The 24,222-nt window shown below is 37.7% G+C and overlaps 1 protein-coding gene across 1 annotated transcript in view; it reads right to left on the reverse strand.

Annotated features, from left to right (window-relative positions):
* Positions 1 to 24,222, reverse strand: part of snrka (SNF related kinase a) — a 43,487-nt gene that overhangs the window by 18,269 nt on the left and 996 nt on the right. The window contains exon 2 of the mRNA XM_033981749.2: positions 22,595 to 23,308. Within this exon, the coding sequence (XP_033837640.1) occupies positions 22,595 to 23,273 (679 nt within the window). The 5' untranslated portion in view covers positions 23,274 to 23,308. The remainder of the gene's footprint in view (positions 1 to 22,594; positions 23,309 to 24,222) is intronic.

Raw genomic sequence — 24,222 nt, forward strand, 5'->3', positions numbered from 1 at the left:
TCTGGAGAGATGTGCAATGTATCCCTAAATATAGGTGGTGCACAAAATCTGTCCAACTGTCACAGTGCACTCATATCCTGGGCCCTTCACAGTCTGAAGGGCCCAGAATATGAGTGCCAGAAGAGGTTTCAGATGGAGCAATGCAGATTAGACACAGGTCAGCAAACGCCTACAGAACTGAATGCCTTTGGCCACTGTCTATCACTTTTTTTTTTTACTCTCGGCTACGGCTATTTTTAGAAACTCTGCCTTAGGCCTGTAAATCCTTGCATTGAATGCATAGAACTGTCAGTTGTCTAAAGTTAACAAACCTATTTATTTTTAGGGGTGCAAACCAAACCAAACCAAACTTAACTGAAGCAGTGTTTCTCAAGGCTGCTTGTGGTATTACTGATTTTTAGTAAGCTCCGTTCTGATCAGTATAGGTGACATGCTTTCTTCAAAAATTGGACTCAATGAAATAATTTTTTTAACAACTTTTTTCCATTGTAGCTGTGTCAAAACTATCTTCCTCCAATAAGGTATTTGTTTGAATAGCTCATCGTGTTACTGTTACAACTTTCCAAACTTGGCCAGCTAGTTATATCCCCCGTTATTTTTTCATATCTCACTGGAAGACAGTTTCAGTTTCAGACTCCTGCCAACATTAGTGGCTGAGAGATCAATACCTAAAAAGGCTATAGCCACGTCTCTCTGCGCACAAGTCAAATCCTTGACTGTTGGTGGTCTTGCGCAGCGTTGGAACACCTCCAGTCATTAGCCACACAGATAACCAGCGACCAGTGTGTAATCTGCCTCTGAATAAAATACAACCAGAGTGCTTTGATTTCACAGACCCACCGTACAGACACAGCATGGGGCAGTAATCAAAAGGACCCAGACAAGTATCAGAGAGGAGGAGAGGGAAAGGATTGGACCTACAGTAAAGGTAGGCAATGGAAGATTACACAAGTGAATTAAGAACATAGCACTTATAAATGTCAGTTTTATGGGAAAGGTATGACCAAATATATTGTAGAAATGTCACACTGAAGTATTTAATATTTCACTTAAGTATGCTTATTTTCTTTTCATACCCAATACAAAAAATAGACTGTGATTAAGCTTCTTGGTATGAAAGGAAATGCTATGCTACACCAAAGAACATCAAACAAAACAGTAAGACATTATTCTCACAATAGTACAGCCCAGTAGGCAACAGATTCTTAAATGACTCCTTCTACCTAAGATATATAAAGTGTAATTCACAGACATGGCACCCGTGGAGAAATATTCAAGTGTAAACAGCAAAAGCAAAGTACCACATAGTGAGCTTTAACAATGGACTAAAGAGAACACACATTTGACTCGTGTGTTGTATTAAAGAAACTCACTCTCCAAACCAAATGCCAGGTTTTGTCAAGCAACATCAGTATTATTATCAATTAAGGGCAGTACGAAAATATTTTCTAGACCATCCATGATTTGTTTTTATTAACAAACTTTCAAAAAGGTAACTATGTTCTTCTGATAGTTCACAGTTCCCTTTGATTGAGTGACAAGTGGGTTCAAGTAACACTAATAATAAGAACACATTTAACACTAATGCTTTTTTATTAGTCAATTAATAATCAATTTGTGGTTAAAAATGGACTGTTGAATTCAGTCTGATATTATTCCAATCTAGGGTTGTCGAAAATCTGATACTACTTAAATTAAAACTAGTACTAAAACTAGATCCTGCTGTGAACAACTATTGACGCTAAAAAGTCACATTCGTAGGACAGAAATAAGATCGTACATAAGCTTTTCAGGAAAGATTTGAGTTGTATCAGAACAAAAATAAAACCACATAGACTAGTGTACACCCATGGAACTCATCAGGACGATTAAGAGATAAGAGATTACATAGATACACTGCCTGGCCAAAAAAAAAAAGTCGCCACCTGGATTTAATTAAGCAAATAGGTTGGGGTTGCTGCAGTTGGTCAGGTCTAGGTTCAGCAACAGTCTGTGCTCAAAGAATGAGTTCAGCTGACACCTGAATATACTGAATGACCAGGTTATTCCATCAATGGATTTTTTCTTCCCTGATGGCACGAGTATATTCCAAGATGACAATGGCAGGATTCATCAGGCTCAAACTGTGACAGAGTGGTTCAGGGAGCATGAGACATAATTTTCACACACGGATTGTCCACCACAGAGTCCAGACCTTAACCCCATTAAGAATCTTTGGGATGTGCTGGAGAAGGCTTTGCGCAGTGGTCAGACTCTACCATCATAAATGCAAGATCTTGGTGAAAAATGAATGCAATACTGAATGGAAATAAATCTTGTGACATTGCAGAAGCGAAATCAAAATGTCACAGCGTATGTGAGCCGTAATTGAAGCTAAATGCAGTCCAATGAAATATTACAGTGTGTGACCTTTTTTTTTGGCCAGGCAGTGTATAAACTGACAATAATTGTCACTGTATAATTCAATATCTTCATAAGTATACTGGAGTTATGCTGTTTGTTTTTGGTGACGACTATTTTTTTGGCCCGGCAGTGTATAAGGCCACATGGTATTGTTTAAACAGAGTGTTCTTTATTATCACTGTGGTATCGGAATCGGTATTGAGTATAAGTCTATTCCTTAATATCAAAATAAAGTTTGAAATGTTTGTATCGTGACAAGACTATTACAATCACGTAAAGTTAAATCGTTAAAGGAATCAGGAATAGTGAACATTTTTACACCCAGTTTTGCCATTTGTTGTCCTCACTGCATCACAAATGTATTGAAGCCCAGAGGTTCATTTGGATCCTACAGGTTTATAAAGTAAAGGCCAGTCCAACACCACAGGGCGGTGGAGGCACATTAACACACAGGCTCGTCTGAGCAGCTGTCAGTAGCATGCAAGGAGCCGTCACTCCCTCGACAGCCCCCAGACTCTCATCACATCCACTTAAACACTGCTGTCACTGGCTGCCAGTGGAAAAGAGCAAATCTGTCACATGCAAGCCTGCCCCTCACAGTCTACCACTCACTGACATTAACACATGATGGATGTATACGTATATCAGGACAGTATAGAGAGTGCTTTGCAAATAATGGTTTTCAAGTTCAAATCTTTTAATGACTTGTGAGGAAAGCTGGCAGTCAAAATTTTGATTAGTTTAGCCCGGTCGTAATTCTAGACCCATTTTGTCTTTGTTTGATCCTGGCCCAGTAATTCTGGTTTATACCTGATAGAGTTAAGACTTCGCTTAAACTTAATCCTGGTCAAGTGATTTATTATTATTGTCTGTATGTATGTTAAATGCTCGGGTCTAGTCCAAATTGTAGACCAAATGTTGCCCTGGTTTTGCATTAGTTAGAAATTGACACTTTAGAAATGACCTCTGCAAGCGCAATACTTTACTCACAAGACTGGGGTCATCTCACAATAGAACAAAAGTCCTATTTTCTAACACATTTTCCAGGTAACAGGGGCAGGAGACAAGCACAACACAGTGTTTCTCAATCTGGAGTACAGGATCCTTGGGGGTACATGAACACTTGCCAGGGGGTACTTGGCTGGTATGATTTCAGATTTAGAAGAAAGGTGCAATTGAATGGTATTTAAATATAAAATAACCTATGTAGTGCCTTATACATCCTTAATAGTTATAACTGGCAATATGCTAGTAAAAAGATTTATAAGATATATAACAGGACTAAGTTGGTAGTCTCCTATTCCCATATGTATTTTGTATTCTGCTGAATTCTGCAAAAGAACCATCTTTTAGGACAAAGTTTGTCTACAAAATTGTACTTTGGAGACAACTTCTATTTCTGCTGCTTCCTCGTGTCATACATATTTACAGGCGCTACAGGTCAGGATGCTCAGTTTGGACCAGTAAGCAATTTCAAATGCTGAGTTTTGCATGGTGTAAGAAGGATGATGAAAACTATTGTGTTTTTAATAGTAGCGGTTTATATAACGGTCTAATATTGGACACAGTAGACAAATAGAAAGCGCAAGAGAACATTGAGTGGGTGCAGCAAGCTAAACCGTGAGAACTGTTTTGGATGAGCTGTGTGCGTCTGTTCCCAAAAATGTCAGAATTGAAACTGCAATGCCTCCAGAATTCAAAGAGTGAACATTTTCATCAAGCAACAAAAAAGTCCATCAATTTTAAGTTTGAATTGGTTACTCCTGAGAATGTGTAGAGACATGGTATTTTCTGCTTTTGTCTGATAAATGTCAGCCCTGAATTGTCCTACTTTTGTTATGAAGAGTTTCGACAAGCGATTACAGTCCTTTCTAAAGATGGTGGTCTGTCGCCTGCGCTTTTATATTTGAAGACTAGCACTTTCAGACTTCAAAAATACTAGGGCTCTGTCAGTGCAGAAGCTTCTTCATCGTTCAAGAGTTTTCACATTTGACAAACCTGAAAAGGAAAATAGGATGCAAAAATTACTTCAAACTGGAGTTTTGACAAAGGCTTGCCTATACTATGCTCAATTTGAAAAGTATAAAAACATACAGTACAAGGCTATGCACTGATCTGATTTTGCAGGTTTAACATAGCATTGCATTTGAAGATGACACTTATAGACACAGTGATTCTATTTTTTTTTCTCTCCTGTATTTTGAGGAGCTGATGTTACTCTTTCCAAACATATATTAATGGCGACACAATCCTTAAAACAAAAATAATAGTATTATTCGACATAATCTGATTTACATAAAGTATTGTTACAAATAATTGTAGCAGTTACACTAGCAGCACTGTAATAACACTTCATGAATTAAAATGCAGTTGTCTGTAAAAAGTCTTTTGCATTTCCTTAGCCATTGTTAGTATTGCTTTGCCTTTTGTGGTCTGGATTTTTACATTTTGACATACAACACAATAAGCAATTCACGAGTCATTGCACTTAAATGTATGTTTTATTTGATGTTCAAATCAAACATAATACGAGCAAGTCTCTAACAAAGCTTTCAATCCTGACATATCCCAGTGCATATTATTTGTCCATAATCTGCCACGCACTGGAACAAAACGCACACAATTGAAGCTTACTAACTGTCACAATGTCTGACAGCAGCAGCACATTAACACCTGAATTTAAACAAAGGTTGGGTCTTTTCTCATTGCTTCTATTGATGTGTTTTAGGATCCACTTGACAAGCCATTAGACGCCTGTGGCACTGAAATGAAATGATTTAAATAGACAGAGTAATCATTTTGTCATGTACAAAAAGGCAAGACCAAAAGAAAGTGAAAGATAAAGAAGTAAAACAAAAAGTTAAGATTTTTAAAAACACTACAGCTGGATTCAGATTACTAGTGTACTTAGAAGCTATATATTGTGATATTACACCACCATTATGGAGTGAGATGGCCTACAATAGGGTTTCATATGTAAGCAAATAAATAACAAACAAATAATAATCAAAAACAACTTAAAAGGAAAAGCCTACAAAAATCAATATGCATAAGGAATTTATTTCTCTGTAAGCAATGCATTAAAGCCAAAGAACGCCCAATGTTATATAATAATAATAATAATACAATTATTACCGGTACTTCTCGTAAGCCCAAAAGGCATCTCTACCTTCATGTCGTTTACTTATTTCTATGGACCAGTAAGTGACTTCACTTTTCCATCTTGCTGCCGGTGTTAATTATATCACTGGGGCATATCTCCTGTTGCAAGAGCAACAGATGTTCAAAAGAAATGTCATACACAACAAGAGTCCTAACGCACTGAAGCACGAATCTCCAACCACTGGGCTCCCTCCAACCATTAAAGACATAACAGTATGTGTGTGCAATAACTGTGAATGGCAGCGTGACAGAGGGAAGACAAAGAAAGGGAATATGTTGTGAAATATGTCTGGCTGACAGGGCCTGCTGCTGTGGCTGAATTTGAATGAGGCACTACAGCGCTCTTTCTCCCAGGCATCTCCTCTGTCGGCTATTAACATGATGGCTGCAGGCTAAGACTGTGCACTGCTCTGCACAAGCTAAAATAAGATAACTAGACACAGAGAGGGAGAAATTGGACGTGCACTAGTAGGATTTGGACTGGGGAAGAAATATGCAACATTTCAATAAGAAAACGTTATATGCGGCTATATAAGGAGATTTTTTGAAGGATGCTAGGGGATGCACCGATACCAGTATCAGGTACAGGTCCGATACCAGGTGCCAGTACTCGCACTTATCAATGTGCTGCCAATACTGAGAGCCAATTCCACTATAACTGGGCTGCGTCTTAATTTGACAGTCACATCTCGCCTCTCAGCTGAGCACTGTGCTCTTAGCTCAGAGGAACATAAGGAGCGCACATGAACTATTCTGCGCATTAAGCTCATCTTTAATCATGTGTGACTGTCACATGAACTATGAAAATGTTTAGGACTCCTAAAGGTTTTTATAGTTCACAAAGGACATCAGCACAGTGCTTGTGTTTACATAGTAGCAGGCTAATGTGGCCTAATGTGGTACAGGCGATTCTTTGCTTGTGCTGCATTGTGCCTTATTGTAATTGGCTGAATAAAATTCAGAGTTCACATGTTGTATTTGGGTTCATTTGTCATTTCATTCACAATCTAACCCTCTATTCCAATGGCATACTGCCCCATTCAGATATGAAAAAAGCTAATTTTACACATGTGGCCACATCACAAGTATATACAGAGAATGTCAACATCATTCTCCTCCAGGTATTACATAAAGCACTGATTTGACCCCAGTTGGTAATAAAATTAGTGCCAGCTATCCCTTTAAGACTGTATTTATATGACATTTGTACACAATACAGTACCTCCTGATTTTAAATGTCACTGAGCTTGAATGTATAATCCTGCCAAACATCATACCATGCCCTGAGGGAGTCATCACTTAGTCATACGCAGAGCATAAACAGAAGGACGGACACTAAAAATACACAGGAACACACTGTCTCATTGAGCCTTTTATGGTTCTGTAGAATAGACAACTCCATTCCAATGAAATTTTCCATTACATTTACACAAACCCTTTGCAAAGAACTAAACAATATTAATTTGTACATAAAACATTCCTTTGAATATTACCAATATTATTGCTTGTGTGTGTTATGTGTTATGTAAACTATCTGTAGAAATTAGTTTTAAATTTAATGATACCATTTGAAATTAATGGGCACCAACCTGACAGTATTTTTTCTAAGATGCTATACATGAGCATTAGATCATTCCATTATGATTTTCAGTAGCAGTAGTTAGTATTAGTACTTTGACTCATTCTGGTTTACTCATTAAGTGCAACCAGGAAGATCGTTGCAGGTTTGTGAGAAACTTCTGAAGTGTGTGACAAAAAGTAGCAGCCGTAGACGGAAAATGCAAAAAAGCCGAGCACTGTATAAAGCTCCCTGTTGCCATGCAGGTTGACCCAGATCCACCTAATTTAGACTCAAGGTTACACTCCATAAACTTTCAGCCTGCTTTGAAACTTCAAAAGTTTGATCAATTTACAGACTAGTAATCAATTTAAAAAGTGTGCATAATGGCTACTTTTTAAAATTCTGAATTCCGTTTGATATTTAAGCATTTTGGTAGTAGAAATAGCAGTAGCAGACTAAGCATCTTAACATTAAAACAGCAATGTTAAGATAGCCCTGCTATTCCACACATTATGCCTAGTCATGTTGTGTCATGAGGGCTTAGGCTATGAAAATAATGCTTTTGGGAATTGCGATGACCTGGCTCTGTGCAGGGGCTTACTCTCATTGCCTGTGATCTCGTCCTTCATTTACTTGTGGCTTAGCGCTGTAGAAAAGTGGGTTATGTAACTATTTACAATCTGCTCCCCCCGGGACCGGCTGCAGTGTAAATAAACTGGTGCCATAACCGGGGCCAACAACGCGACCCCAAAGTGACCTGTAGAGGATATGCAGCATGCAAAGGCTCTAAAAGTGTGAGGTATACACAGAATTACTGCATTGACTGGCTCACAGTGAACCTTATTAGGAGCCGGGCGACTGACCAATAAAATTAGCTATTGATATATTTGACAGGGCTAGCCAAAGCTAATTGTCAACACCCCAGCAAGGCCACAGAAATCAGAATTTAATTTTACACTATTATGACTGCTTTAAAAAGAGCATTCAAAGGTTCAGCTTGACCATTTCGGCACTGAAATTATGCTTTTTTGTATCCGTAAGTCTAATGCTCTCAGCACACTGTAAATGGTGGCCACAGTTGACAAAAGAAAATCAATTGTGGCTAAATTACCTGTGGTGCACATAGTGAAAAGGGTTAGAGGCATAGTCTGTATATATAAATGGACATAGCTAATCTGCTAGCCACCACGTTCCAAATAGCCTCGATGAGCTTCATTTAACCAAACGCTATGGGTGACGTCACACTCACTCAGTCCACTTTTTTATACAGTCTAGGGTTAGAGGTGACAAGGCATGGTATCAAAACAACCCATACCACCGTAAACAACATTCAAACTGCACACACCATGCCAAATGTATTAGCCTATTTATGGCATAATGAGTTCACACTACAGTACTGTACTATTACGCAACTGAAAAGTACAGTTTAACCAAAAAGTAAACAGCACTATCAACATAACAAACACGTTCTTGGTTCCAATTTTCATAAGCATTAGTGCACTAACATAGATATCAGATTTATGATTTAAACACTGAAGCATAAGTGAAGCCCACACACTGACTAATGTGTACCAGCTGTCTAAAAACCCGTTAATTATGTAATGCTTTAAGTTATTAGTGGCAGCATTAAGGTTACAATGCCAACATGTTTTGACGAACTTCCACTGAAATACACACAAAAAAATGCAACTTTTTTTTACACATTAACAGCTTAACCTTGGCGTTTACTATGAATGCCTTCTCTGAACCAACAAACAAAACTTCCCCATTCCATGCCCATATGGAGTTAGTTTGGAAAAAAAGGTGACGTTGCAGATGAGGTCTATGAGCCTGGCTGCATTGTGCTGTCGAGATTAAGTAGCACTGTTGTTGATATGCTGACAGCTTTGCCCACAGCCTCCAGGATTGCTGAGGAGATGTGGGACAGAGATTGCACACAGGCCCCCAGAGACCACACATGTACACTCAAACTCCACCTCACACCTGGCACTCACTCTGGCAGCATGCGTTACCACAGCAACGCTTGTTCACCGAATCATCCGGCAAAACAAAAAAAATAAATAAATAAAATCACCTCTGTCAAGCCCAGGTCCACGGGAAATGGTAATCCGTCAGCAAGATCTACCCTCAAAATCCCTTTTACCTTTTCACAGTGCTAACCTGAACCGGTCAAGTGTGTAATTGCATTTTAACATTTTAAAAGGATTGTACTTGGAGAATTTGTAGGGTTAAAAAGGATTTTCAAATGAAAACAACAGGGCTTTTAATAGCAAGGAAACTTTTAAGAAATTGTCCATTGTGTCACAGAATGCAGCTTATCGTATGCTCTTAATGCTCCAAATGGTCGGTTGGTTGGTCTGACACTGCTCCCTTGTCAAAAATGAATCTAATTATATAGATAAAAATTGCACCATGGGTCTCAGTCACATGAAATATTTATGTTATGAACACCATTTGCAGAACTTTTGCCCATTCAAGAGAAGGAGTGTTTTGTTTTGATTTCCTAAACTGCTATGTTAATGTTGCATTACTTGAAACTCATTGATAGTAGATATTTCGGTCTGCTTGCCTCCAAAGTCACACTTCCATAAAGGACATTAGCTATCTTTGTCATTGTCCCAAATAGAAACGGCAAAAATTCTAAACCAAGTTGGTGATCTGTACATGCATTTGAAAAATTTGATTCTGTGAGGTCTTTTAAGGATAAGGTAGCTAATGAGCCAAATATAGAATGCTGTAATTTCCTGAGGGCCAAAATTCTTGCATTTTAATAATCTAAATCTTACTTTGCCCCTCACAAACATTTCTTCTCAAGAAAAGTGGATTTTATTTTCCTCACCACATTCATGTGTGCCTCCCAGCGGCACCCTGATGCCTTAATTAGCGAGTGTGGAATTGGTCTCTTGGCGCGTTTTCCCGAGCTGCTCTGTATTCAGCCGTTTTGCTCTGATAAACCAGTGAGCAGACAGAAAATGACAGCAGCCACAGGACCAATAACAAGGAGCTGGGGTAGAGAAGTGCTCAATCCTCAGTGCGGTACAGCTTCTTTTAGAGCGCAGGCTGACCAAAGCTCAAATCAATGATGGGAAATCGAGTCAGTAGCTTTAAGGATTACAGTCTTCTGGCATTGGGTACAAGTACAATAAAATGTCAATACATCAACCATAATGCTAAAAGTGAAAAGTATTGCAAATATAAATATATAGTGGTGGGTCTTCATTGTTTAGAGCTTTGGTCTGATGACTTCACCAAGACACACTGCATGATTAAAGCAGAATCAAGAAAGCTTTAAACTCTCAAGGGTGAGGACAAGAGGGTTTTGTAGATATTTATCATCATTACAAACAAAGCTAGACTATTGTTAAAAATAGTATTAATCAAAATGTGTTAATTTAGTAATATGCATGTGGTAAATCATCAAAACATAGCAAAATAGCATATTGGAAATATCGGTAATATCATAAATATCATCCAGTTGTAGTAACTTGAGACATTGAAAGACAGTACTTTCCACAATCCTTTCACGTTTCCCCAGTTATGTTTTAACTCCTCTCTCAGCAGGTGCTTATGTCCGCTCACACCAGATCTGTTGGTAATAATTGCTGTGAGTTGTCATCCTGGCTGCTTGTCAGCATGTGGCATTTAAAGCTGTAAATAAAGCTGTGTCATCCGCACTAGCTAGCCGTGCTTTCATCCATGGTGTCATCAAATGGAAACAGGGGAAGTGTGATATTAGCAGCACTGCCAAACTCCTCTCTTGTATCTTGACCTTGATGTGAGATGTTTCCACTCTGTGCCTGGGCACTATTAGTTGGAGACTGTCCAACCAGATTGATACATAAGCCAAAAAACACTCCAATTATTTGATTTTCAAAAATATTTTTTTGGAAGATTGTAGAATAATTGTTTTCAAACATTCAGTAAAGATTGCACAATCAAATGTGCCACGACAACTACAAAAAAACAAATTAAAAAAAAACAGAAAAAATGAAAGTGTAGCGCACAAAAAGATGAATGGTTGGTATATCTATGTTAATATTGGCATTAGTGGTATTTGAAAGACCTTATATATTAGTATTGGTCTGAAAAAATGTGATATGTGGTTCCGATATTCTTTCTACACTGCACGAGTTTATGAGCCTGAATCAAATTAGACAAAAGCAAAATTGCTAAAATGAAAAATGCTATCGACTAGTATATTATTTTGAAGACTTTGATCTTCAGTTCATGACAGATACTGTCTACATGCGTTTCTAGATAGTGGGAAATGAAAATCAACGCAGGCTTTTAAAATGTTTTAAAATGATGACTTTGCCCAGACAAATATAAAGGCTTTTAAAACCAATACATAAAGTGTGCCGTGACACAGTTTGATGCTGTTTGATGCTTGTTGTCCTTGGTCTGACTGCGGTGGTTGGCACAGTTGAGTCTGTAAGCAACACATCTGTTTAAATCCACACAGCGTGCGGCCCACTGAAAGTAACTGCTGCTCCCTGGATCTCGTCTTAGCCACGAATTCACATCAAGATAAAAACTGCCAGCTCTATCACAGCATCTGGACACCAGTAGTGAAGCAGCCAGCTATCAAGCAAGCTGAAGTTTAACTTTCTCCAGACTTTTATGGGCATTTTATTGCTAAATTTGGAATAAATAAGAATCTGAACACCTGTCTTGAGCAGAATAAAAATGGAAGGAATGCATTTTGATCATATATACAGGATATGCACTATATGTACTGGTAAGTTTCCAAAAAAACAAACAAAAAAATATCCTTAAAGGTTTCAAGACTCCAGGGACCATTTACTTACACATTTCAGTGCTTCAGGATATGGTGGTTTTCAAAATATTTTTCAGGCTTTCTTCACAGACAAACATATAAAGTGAACACCTGTCTTTAGCAGAAGAATGACTAGCATTTGTTTGATGCTGGAGAATAGCTGGTTTTATTTTTCTCCCAGCATGACTCCAACACACTCAACAGCAGCCAGGCAACAATAGTGATTAGCTGTAATTATTCTTTCCAGTGATCGGTAACAAATGAGGAAAGTGGAAGGGAGTCCATCACTTTGCACAACAGGGCACTGGGTTAGCCTCGGCTGAGCTCCTTGTATGGATCCTAATGTCATGTTCATACATTTGTACATGACTTGAATTATTACCTAACTTGATGTTTTTCAAAGGCTCCATATTACACTATTTTCTGATCTATGTTATAATGTTGTTTCCTCATCAAAAACATACCTGGAGTTGTGTGTTTATTTCATTCACACATGTTTAACACACAAAAACTGCATAGTTCTTCTTTCAAACAGAAAACACCCCATACACCTTTACTAGAGCCCGGGATTTGGCCATCTCTACTGAATAAGAGATAAAAGCAGTTGCTCAATTTACTCAAATATGTGTGAATTAAATAAAACACAACTCCAGGTGTCATTTTGATGAGATAACAAAATTCTAACATGGCTTAAAGCTCACAAGAATCCATTTTGTGTAATATAGGACCTTTAAAAATCCATGTTGATAGCAACGTGTTAATGTGTTCTGCACAAAGCTCTTAATAGATTTTCACACTTGTCATGTTGCAATGGGCTAATAAAGATCAAGGTTATTGATGACTATTATCAGACAGAGGGCTGCAAGCGTAATCATAAATGAATCAAAATCGTTATTTAGCAAATGGCTAAAAGACTGCAATTTTTGAAGTACCATAAATTCCTCCTTAAAAAATTAAATATCCTGTATAAAACTGCTAACCCTGTAGTTCAGATCTGTACAAACATGCTCTGAAATTTGATTCTTGTAGTTAGTTTCTTAGTTCATATTTCAGTATTTCTGTCAATTCTTCTGGATGTGTTTTAAAATGTTAACTTTGAATATTAAAAACATGAATCACAAATCTAATCACAATTGTAATGTCAGAAAAAAATTTCTCCAAATCATTCAGCTCTAGTCTAATAGATTAATTACAATTAATTAAAAAATAATCAAAAGTGCAATAATAAAAAATAAATAAATAAATAAATAAATGTTTGAATGGCAATTGACATGCATGGAAACAAAATGCATCCCACATGAGTGGACACTGCAGTTATAAGGACATAAGTGTCTGTGTGGTCTATCAGGATGGCCTCGAGTCAGCTCAAGTGATCAGGTCTCTGCACCTGTCCACTCTGTGTCCGGTCCTGTCTCTGGACTAATCCCAGCAGATCTGAAAGACAGCTGCCCATGTGCACCCTCAGCACACAGCGCCTTTGCGGGGCTTTTAAAATCACTCTCACTGATACAGCCTGATCACCAGTGCCCATCTCCTGGGGCTCTGTTCACACCTGGCACCAACATGTGTAGTTGTATACGTGAGTGAAATACTACTCCGCTGGGCGCTGTGAGGACATTAACACTTGCCTTTTATTTGACACAGTTTTAGTCTATCACTTTAGTACTTGTTTTAGAGAGACATAAGGGTTATGGGAACAGAGTAAAGTTGCCTACTGTCACACAAGGAATGTCTAATGAATTGTACAATGTATGAACTGTACTGGGCTGAAACTCAATGCAAACGTTTGGATTCGCTAAGATGTTTTGTTAGTTCATGCAATATCACAGTAGTGGCTGAGCAGCTAGCACTATCCCCTCAGAACATGGACAACCTGGGTTTGCCTCTTAGCCTAACTAACATGGTCTTTCTGTCCAGAGTTTGCTTGTGCTCTCTATGCTTGGCTGAGTTTCCTCCGGGCACCCTGGTTTCTGTCAACCCAAAACATGCACAATATGCAAAATCTTTCCTGACCAACCATTGTTCAGCATCTGAAAATACATCTCTGGGCATTGCACTGCTGACAGATGGGTCAAATGCTGAATTCAAATTTTAATACCATCTGTAATCTTTCATCATTCATAAATTGTAATTTAAAATTGAAAAAAAAACTTCATTTATAAACTATCAGTGTATGTACTTTGACACATCACTTGCAGCATATTTTCAAGTCTGAACATCTCCAAACACACATGACTCTTTCACTTTCTCTGTTCCCATGCACTGAACAATTATGTAAGTTTCCATAACCTATGTAAATGATATGCATCAGGTAGAAATAGATCTCACTGTGGGAATGGTACATGGAGGACGATATAGGAACTGTCATCTCCTGCAGTCATTAGAGACAGTGGTGTGTATAGAAATAGAAATGCAACGAGCTACTCATTCACAGTCTACATTTCTCTTGAGACTTACCTTCTACAAGCCTCCTCCTCAGTGTCACGCAAGTGCACACACCGATACCTTTCCCTGATGGTTTATGTAAAGCAGTTTAGAAGTAATAAATAAAGGTGCTACATTTGAATTGCTTACAGTAGATAGCAAAATTGAGCTTTTTTGGGCAATATTTAGTTTGCTTGAAGTATCAATGAACTGAACCTCTAGTTCTGCGGCAAATGCATAAACCTCATTGTGCAAAAAGACACTGGATCTGTCGGAATGGTGATCCACATCAACCCTGAAATAATCTATATATTTTTGATACAAACTGCATAGGGAATTGAGTTGAACTTAACATTTGCCAGAGTTTGCATTTCTACTTTAAAAAGTAGTGGAAGGCATGAGAACTATCTTACATCTAACTTGCATCATAAATGGTTCCTTTAAAAAGATTTCAGTTTTGTCTGGACGTAATTTTAGAAGAAGTTACTTGACAGTCTGTTGTTGTTTTTTTTTGACAACCTTTCTAAAATGTTATTATTATAATTATTATTTTGTACACAGCTGAAGGATGCGATGGCTTTAACCTTTGACCAAGAATTTACTCCTGAACTAGAAGATCTTTCAAGTTTAGGTTCAAGGCTCTGTCATTCCTAGTATTTGGGGAAGGTCAACATTCTTACTGCTTGTGTTTATAAAGACAGTGACAGAAAAATGACTTAAATGACAACCCCCTGGGGCATTACATAGTTAAAAAGTTATATCTACACATCTATTGTATTTATTTATTTTTAAATTTGTTTTTGTTATGAATAAATGAATGATGAATTTCCCCATGCAGCCCATACTGGAGGTGCAAAGATATAACAACAGTATATTGAGCAGAAGTGACAGTGTTAAACTCCAGCACTAGGTCTATGATGAACCTGTTTGTTCACAATTCACATGCAACTCCTCAGAACCCTCAATCATCCATGCCCGTGACGCCACATTACGCAACACTTCAACCATGAGATAAATAAAGTTCATCTTGTCTTATCTACACATCTCAGACAAACTCGGGCACGAACTCACTGGTTAGGATTCTTAGCTGTCAAAAATACTCTTCAGCTTTAGGCCTGTCGCGATAATTACTATATCTTATCGTTCAATATATGAATGCTGGCACAATATTTTTGGGGTCAATACTTATCTTGTGCACATTTGGTTTTTTTGGTTATTTTCTGGCTATAAAAAGGTGGAATTAATAACTTCTACGACTCATTACAGATGCAAACTAATACAGTACATATAGAATAGTGTTTTTGGTTTAAATCTGCTCTTCATTTATTGTGTCATAAATAAGTTTCAATATTATCGTTTACCGTCTATATTTATTTCAGCAATATATATCGAGCTTCAAAATGTATTATTGTAACAGGCCTAATCAGCTTTTATTTAATTGTATTATTTATCATAGCTGGGAGTCACATGGCCCCTCATGATTCAATACTGTACATCATACATGGCTCAATAATAAAGGCAACAAATACATAGCATTATTTTGTTATTAAACCACTATCTGCACAAACTGTTGAACAATTTATAACAATTTCGGTAACACTTTAAAATACGGTCCGGGACTTACCAGTACTTACGGTGGTAGTTAGTAGATACTTGACTGGTAGTTACGGTGGTACTTACAGTGGTAGTTTGTGGTACTTACAGTGGTACCTATAGTGGTACTTACAGTGGTACTTACAGTGGTACTTACAGTGGTACTTACAGTGGTACTTACAGTGGTAGTTTGTGGTACTTACAGCGGTACTTATAGTGGTACTTACAGTGGTACTTATAGTGGTACCAGAAGTGATACTTAGACTAATAACTACTGGTACTAGTACTGGTACTTACTGCAAAATCATATGAAGTGAATGGTATTAAAGAATATGGTGTTATTAGGCATATGAATCTTTGATTTCATTATACGTTCATAGAAAATACACAAGACAAAACACTGTGAAAACACAAACACTTTATTATGACAAATTTCACATTAATACGACAATCAGATTTAAAAGAAATTTCCAATAATGACAATAACAAATAAATGACACGTTTTAAATGAACATGACAGTGATACATACTGTAAAATATCAATACTTTAACTGCTATTTTAAAGCGAGACATTATGGTACTTGCACTATTAATTACTGGTACTTACTGTAGTTTATACTGGTAAATTACTAGTACTTTCCGTGGTACTTACTGCTGTATGTTCTGGTAATTACCATAGTAACTATTATGGTAATTACCAGTACATACAGCAGTAAGTACCACGGAAAGTACTAGTAATTACCAGTATAAATAGTATTACTAGTACTTTCCGTGGTACTTACTGCTGTATGTACTGGTAATTACCATAGTAACTATTATGGTAATTACCAGTACATACAGCAGTAAGTACCACGGAAAGTACTAGTAATTACCAGTATAAACTACAGTAAGTACCAGTAATTAATAGTGCAAGTACCATAATGTCTCGCTTTAAACTAGCAGTTAAAGTTTTGATATTTTACAGTATGTATCACTGTCATGTTCATTTAAAACGTGTCATTTATTTGTTATTGTCATTATTGGAAATTTCTTTTAAATCTGATTGTCGTATTAATGTGAAATTTGTCATAATAAAGTGTTTGTGTTTTCACAGTGTTTTGTCTTGTGTATTTTCTATGAACGTATAATGAAATCAAAGATTCATATGCCTAATAACACCATATTCTTTAATACCATTCACTTCATATGATTTTGCAGTAAGTACCAGTACTAGTACCAGTAGTTATTAGTCTAAGTATCACTTCTGGTACCACTATAAGTACCACTGTAAGTACCACTGTAAGTACCACTGTAAGTACCACTATAAGTACCGCTGTAAGTACCACAAACTACCACTGTAAGTACCACTATAAGTACCACTGTAAGTACCACTATAAGTACCACTGTAAGTACCACAAACTACCACTGTAAGTACCACCGTAACTACTAGTCAAGTATCTACTAACTACCACCGTAAGTCCCGGACCGTATTTTAAAGTGTTACCACAATTTCTGCATTGAATCTCAAGAGGGCTGTACTGGCCACTGGTGGGACCCCCATGAACTAGGGCTAATCACAGGTAGTCTAATCTCAGAGTAGCCCTTTGTGCTCAATCCAAAGAAAAGCCAGGATTAACTGTCCCCCCATTACCACAGTTTCTAGCTCTGCAATTAAGAGACACTTCTCCAGAAAGCCCCGGGGACACTGTGATTGGGCCAAGGAGCAGACAACTACAACTGATAACTTGTGACTCACACATTTTTGAACTGTTTAAGTAAAGTTATATGTTATGTAATGTAGTTTCTCTTCATCCAGCTCCATGGAGACAAGCAAGTCACATCATCAGGCCAAGTTACAGGTCAAATTTGTGGAGAGGCGACCTCACTCATATGGACATGTTTTTAGCAATAAACACTTTTAATCAATGAATGCATGTTTAAACCTGTACGGTGGAAACAAAAACTTCAGGGAGGAAAATAGGTGACATCTCAACCAGGTAAGTTATAGTCCACCTTTAACCTTTGTGCACCTTTAAGCTTTGATTTGGATGATATGCTAAAAGATGTTTTATTTTATAAGCTCACAAAACAGTTTTTAAATTGAAAATGTCAAACTAAAGCCAAACTATGATATAACCTCAGCAAATGGATATGAATTATTTTTATTATAAGTTAAAAACACAAGAAGCATTCAGTAATTTCTGCCCACATAAGCCTAAATAGCAAACTGCCTTGGTCTCACAGATAGACAGTTAGCAAACACACAGATGGCTAAAGTAGCACTCAAGAGCCCCACATCATTCCTCTCACTTTCAGAAAAACATACAGCACTAATGGCTCTGACCACCTCGCCACATGCCACTAAACACTGCCTCCCTCTCCCAATGAAGGGGACTGCCTCAGAAGTGCTCTCATATAACAGGCGTGTCGTCAGTGGAGTGTCCCAGACCAAAGCCAAAAGTACTACCTCCACCACTACTACTACGACATGTTCTAAGTTTATCACACAGTAATAGAAAGGACAGCAGCAACAACAACTATCCAATCAGATATGGCCAAGTGAGGAGTGGGCGCAGGGTAAAAGGTTTAGGCAGAAAAGACCACTTGAGAGGTTAGTGTCAGTGCTAAGGTCGAAAACAATAGCAAACAGATAAAGAAAGACACTGATTCGAGTGTTCTAGGAAACAAATGTTTCCCTTATAGGCCACACATGTCTTGTGTGAATGTGAGCAATGGGATGCTGCAATTTCTCTCAGAACAATAAAAAAAAAAAGAAAAAGTAAGTGCTATAGTGTCATTAGTAAGTAAATGTATAATCCACACACTACTTCACCAGTAACAAATTAATTTTGAACAATTGAGAAATAAACTACATTTAAAAGAATATCTTTGCAATAGATATTAGTGCTAATCTTTTTACAAGCATAAATACACGATGTGTGTCTCGTCAGGAAATACCATTTGAGCTTGAACAAGCATACAGAAACTAATGGGATATTAACTCTTAGTAAAACCGTCCAGATATAAACTTAACAAGCATGCAATTCTTCAAAGCAATGGAGAATGGATGTCTTGAATACATAAACACATATTCTACTTCAAAGTTAGCTAGAAAATTGATTCGTTTTATTATGCTAGCAGTAAAACAACACACTGGTCTGAAAGTATTTAAAAGTGCAGACCAGAAAAGCCCTGGAGAGGAGCAGTTCTCTGCAGAGCTCCCAGTGGGACATCTTGTCTAGGGAGTTTACAGACCTGGGGCCAAAAGCAAAAACTGGATGACTGGTGCTGCCCAAATTTACATTCACTACAAAAACCCTATTAATATATTGCAGTTATTTGAAATTTACTGTCACAGAGATTCCACACAAATTTGGATACTTGACATTCTGGGAGCAAACATCATGTGTCTGTGGTGTATGGACTTCAATAAGAGTCTTTTGTTAAGTTTCTCATACAGGTGTTAAAAAGTACAAGGTCATTTACAGATATTTGCAAATTGTGTTGAGGTAAACTTTTTTTCTGAGTAAAATGTATTATTAATTTTTTATGGTTAATTAGTTCACTGTGATCAAGGTGTAAGAAATAAGAGTTAAAGATCAATATTTAAAAGACTATATGTGTACGTTGTATCCTGCACATTGCTTTCAATTATACTTTTAGTTTGCTAATGTGCAATGGGTCTTTATCTCCAGTTTACCACCTCAAACAGTAGCAACGAGTCACCTACACTATAGCACAAGTTAAAAAAACACAACTTCTACATGTTTAATTGGCTGTTCTCAACTTTGAAAGTGATCTGACGCGCAAGGACATTCTACTGCAAAATTCCATTATATAGTGCAATAATGCTTTGATAGAATTGTTATTATGCAGGTCATTATAGTACATTTGTCTGATGAACGGAGCATACCCTCACCCGAAAGGCAACATTATAATTGCAAAAGGAGTTTCGCTAATAATTATCTAAAGTGTTCTGAACACATTTGAGTGAATGACTCCATTACACTGTGTTTGTGGTGTTCTTTGGCTCTACCGACTGTGATGCCGCTGACTCATGTAATGGCCTCTATCTGGAAAACATCAACAACTACTACTACTGCTGCTGCTGCTGCCGCTGCTGCTGATGGGGACAAATCAACAGCTGCGGCGCCATGCTTGTCCCTTTAATGTTCACTGCACTGACACAAAAGAAGTTTGACTCTGAAGTTCAAAGACAAAAAGACAGTTTCCTCATACCTCCAAGACAAGACAGTAACAGAAAAGTAACACTATACAATTTTTGGCTGTGCATATTTGTGCTGCTATAAGTACTGTTAGCTGTCCTCCAAAATCAACAGTGTGCATTAGTGTCTGGGTAGTGAACATTAGCAATTTGCATTTAACTAGTAAAGCAACAATAAGTCATCATTGTGAAGTACTCAGGGCTGAAATATGGTGTTATTTTGCTACTAGAATTTGTAAATGGTAAATGGTCACATTTTTATATAGCGCTTTCCCACCTTCAAGGCACTCAAAGCACTTTATATCGAGGAACCACTCACTCATTCACTCACACATTCATACACCAGTGTATGCAGACAGGTTAAGGACACAACGACAGCATTCATCTCTGAGAACAGTAATCGCACTGCCAACCTGTGGGTCAGTGGATCTGAGCTACTGTCACCCCGAATTGACAAACAACTTAACAAATCTGTGTGTTTTCTATATCTATACAGAAGCTACATTTACATGATAAACCCGCAGTTGTTAGTTATTTCTCAATGTAAAGGCCCACTGTGTAAATTTTTAACCAAGAATTAGTTTTTCTTTTCATCTTGTATGTTTTTATTGCACTGTGAGTGGGCTTGCATCTCAATAAACATGACCCTGATTTGGCCTGTAGGAGGGCTCCCACCTGCTTGTACCACCTGATGGGACGGCTATAATATCTACAGCACCGGGACACACAGCCTGTCGCTCTGCACTTTGTCAGCTTCACACAAAATCAATGGGACAGTTCATTTAGAGCTATGGGACACCCCTGGGAGCCCGTGAGGGAGAGTAGTAACAGCACTGACCTCACTGTAAGGGCCCAAAGACAGCTTGTCAAAACAGCAGTGGGACAGCAAAGAAAGATGTACCGGGAGTTACTGAAGCAGAAGAGGCTTTTGAGAAGATATGAAAACAAATGCACTGTTCACCTTAGCGTCAAAAGAATAAGGGTGTAATGCAGGTGGCACAGGTGAAAGCCACACAAGAATATTTTCACTATCACTTGAATAATGCTGGTCCCGTCATGCTACTGCCACACACAAAAAAGCCAAAGTTATAAGTCACTACAATGATAAGCAGTTAATGAACAATATCGATCTGCCTTTGTATTGACTAACCAACAAGATGCTGCATGCCAATTTTCTCCATTACTCAAAAAAACAATGTCCAGCAAGGTACTTCAAAGCCCTGACCAAGGCACCACCTGATCATGGCTGTTGGACTGCAAAGGATGGGTCAAATGCGGAAAGAAAATACAAAGAACAATAAAGTCAACTAAGCTAAAAATGACCCTGCACATTACACCTATGAATCACTATGTTTACAACAAGTGGTAAGCAACCTTTGTGCTGTATTTGATGAGTAATAAGGCTAATCAAACTTTCGAAACAGTAGAAGAGGAAGCTGAATTTAAGCAAAATTTGTATTGCCCCTGTACAGATGAGCAGCTTGAGATAACAATAAGACAGCTGTGTTCTGTCTGTATATAATTATTAAGTGCTTATCCGATAATCAGGGAGTCCAAAACGTTAACCAATATATTCCAACTAATTGCTTAATGAAATAATCCTCAATTTATTTACTAATTGTGTAATTGTTAACTTGTCTATAAACAGACTCAAAACATGCCATAAACTGACAGAAAAGTAATCTGGAGAATGTTTTGAAACGGATGTGTCCTGTGGCTTCATTTCAGCTTTATATGGGTAAAATTTTGTAACAATCTCAATTTCGTGTTCTACAATTAATCGATTAATCAAACAATCATTAGTTGCAGCCCTAGACCGCTGCAAATCGTTTAAAATGAACTTGTTTTTCACTGAATAAAAATGTGAAAAACAAAACAACACTTTTAAATCTACATAAACACACAATAACAGTAGTTTATGGCATTACACAAGATTTTTCTAAAAGGCAATGATTGTAATGGTGTGACAATGTGTAAATGAGTACTACTCCTTTTCTGCATGCCAACCATTAATATATAAGTAAGCATAGTAAGACATCATGAAAAACTTGATGGGGAAGAATTAGGAGCCAATATTTCAACTCTGGTTAGCTATGACTCAGCTATTACAAGTAAAGTCAATAGTGCAAATGAATGCCACTTCAGCTGCTAGAGAATGAAGAGAATTTATGTATGCAATTGTTCCTGCTTTGGAAACAAAAATCTATTCAAAATTCAGTAGACAAGGGGTGTGACTTGTTTTTCCACAAGCGCAGAGTTCAAGATGCAAACCGCAAATAAAAATGCAATCAATTATTCTCACCACCATTTAATTAGTAGAAAACATCAGGATACTTTTCAAGTTTAAACATGACAACTGGGGTTGTGTGCCCTGATTTGCATTTTTAGAATCAAACAAAGCTAAGAAATACAGTAATAATATAACTAATGGCAACATACTTGTGTCTATAAATGTTAAATATTTACTTACCTACTGCTGGTGCATCATACTCATCTCCAAGCAATATCTCCGGTGCTGAATAAGCCAATGATCCACAGCTAGTTGTCAACTTTTTTCCAGGCTGAAACTTGTTACTAAATCCAAAGTCGGTGAGCTTTACCAATCCTTGCTTTTCAAAGAAGACCACATTTTCTGGTTTGAGGTCTCTGTGCACCACATGTAGCCGGTGACAGTAGGATATCGCATGAACTATTTGGGCAAAGTATTTTTTCGCCAGTTCTTCCGTGAGACCTTCTTCGTGTTTCATGATGTAGTCGAACATATCTCCTCCATCTCCAAGCTCCAAGATGAGGTAAAGCTTAGTCTGGGTATCTATGACTTCATAAAGACGGACGATATTGGGGTGTTGGACTAGCTTCATACATCTGACCTCCTGGAAGAGATGCCCCGTGGCTACTGTGTCCAATTTAGTCTTGTCAATCACCTTCACCGCTACCTTCTCCCCAGTGAAGACATGGCGGGCCAGTTTCACCACAGCAAAGTGGCCCCTTCCAAGCGTTTTGTCGAGGTCATAGAGCCCAGCGATCTTGCCATCATAGCCCCGTTTGAATCCTGCCATGGCTGGGGAAGGGGATGGGGAGAGAGGGGGCCCCGCGGAGGGCAGGGGCACGCTGGTTGGGTCGTGGGGATCCAGCTTATTGGAGTTCATCGTAGGCTGAAGAAGCAATCCATGGCCATAGCTTCCTGAAAAATAAGGACAAAAGGATTAAGTTATGATGAGTGTTTTAGCTATTATCATGATTGGCTAAAATAGTACATTCAAAGCTTCTGTATAAATCAGACATTATCTTCTACATCTTCTACTGTCGCACAAACTAACTTCATGTCTTCCGCTATATTTAAATACCAACGTGCCCTCTATGACAATACCACCTGACGATGTCTCCAAACCAGCTGGTTTATTCACTTCAACACAAGATGTCCACTAATGCATAATCTGTTACCACTGTCCCTAAACCATAAACAGCATAAGTGGTGTCACCAGACACTACTTTAAAACACAAATAATTACACAGTTGCAAAAAAAACCATAACATCACAGTCTACAGTAATACAGCCTCTGCACCAGACACTACTTTAAAACACAAATAATTACACAGTTGCAAAAAAAACATAACATCACAGTCTACAGTAATACAGCCTTTGCATAATCTGATGTGAAGTGTGTGAATCTGACTTGTTTGACACAACAATAAAGAAATTTTTTTTTTCAATTTTCAATTTTCGATTCAATTTTTGACTTTTTTCCCCCACTAAAATGTTTTGCAAACTACAAGAAATAGTCAAAACTAAAAAAAGATTTTAATCAGTAATCATATTTAACCCACTGGCCATCTTTTATGAATGAGATAAAACAAACTGTTGCATTAAGCATGCAGCCCCAATAGTTAATTTGACATCACCAATTTCAAAGCAGTCAGCGCTGCATAGCCCTGTGCTAAACTTTAGTCCCTGTGAGCGCACTGAGCAGCCTTTCTTGCATTTTCAATACAATTTCCAATTGAAGAAAGTGGGGAAAATAAAACAAGTATTTTCTTCCAGACAAATCAATTTGAACATCAAATTTAATTAATCGATTTAATCGATTTTTGCCCAAC

Source organism: Periophthalmus magnuspinnatus, chromosome 16, assembly GCF_009829125.3.
Source record: "Periophthalmus magnuspinnatus isolate fPerMag1 chromosome 16, fPerMag1.2.pri, whole genome shotgun sequence".
Classification (NCBI taxonomy): domain Eukaryota; kingdom Metazoa; phylum Chordata; class Actinopteri; order Gobiiformes; family Gobiidae; genus Periophthalmus; species Periophthalmus magnuspinnatus.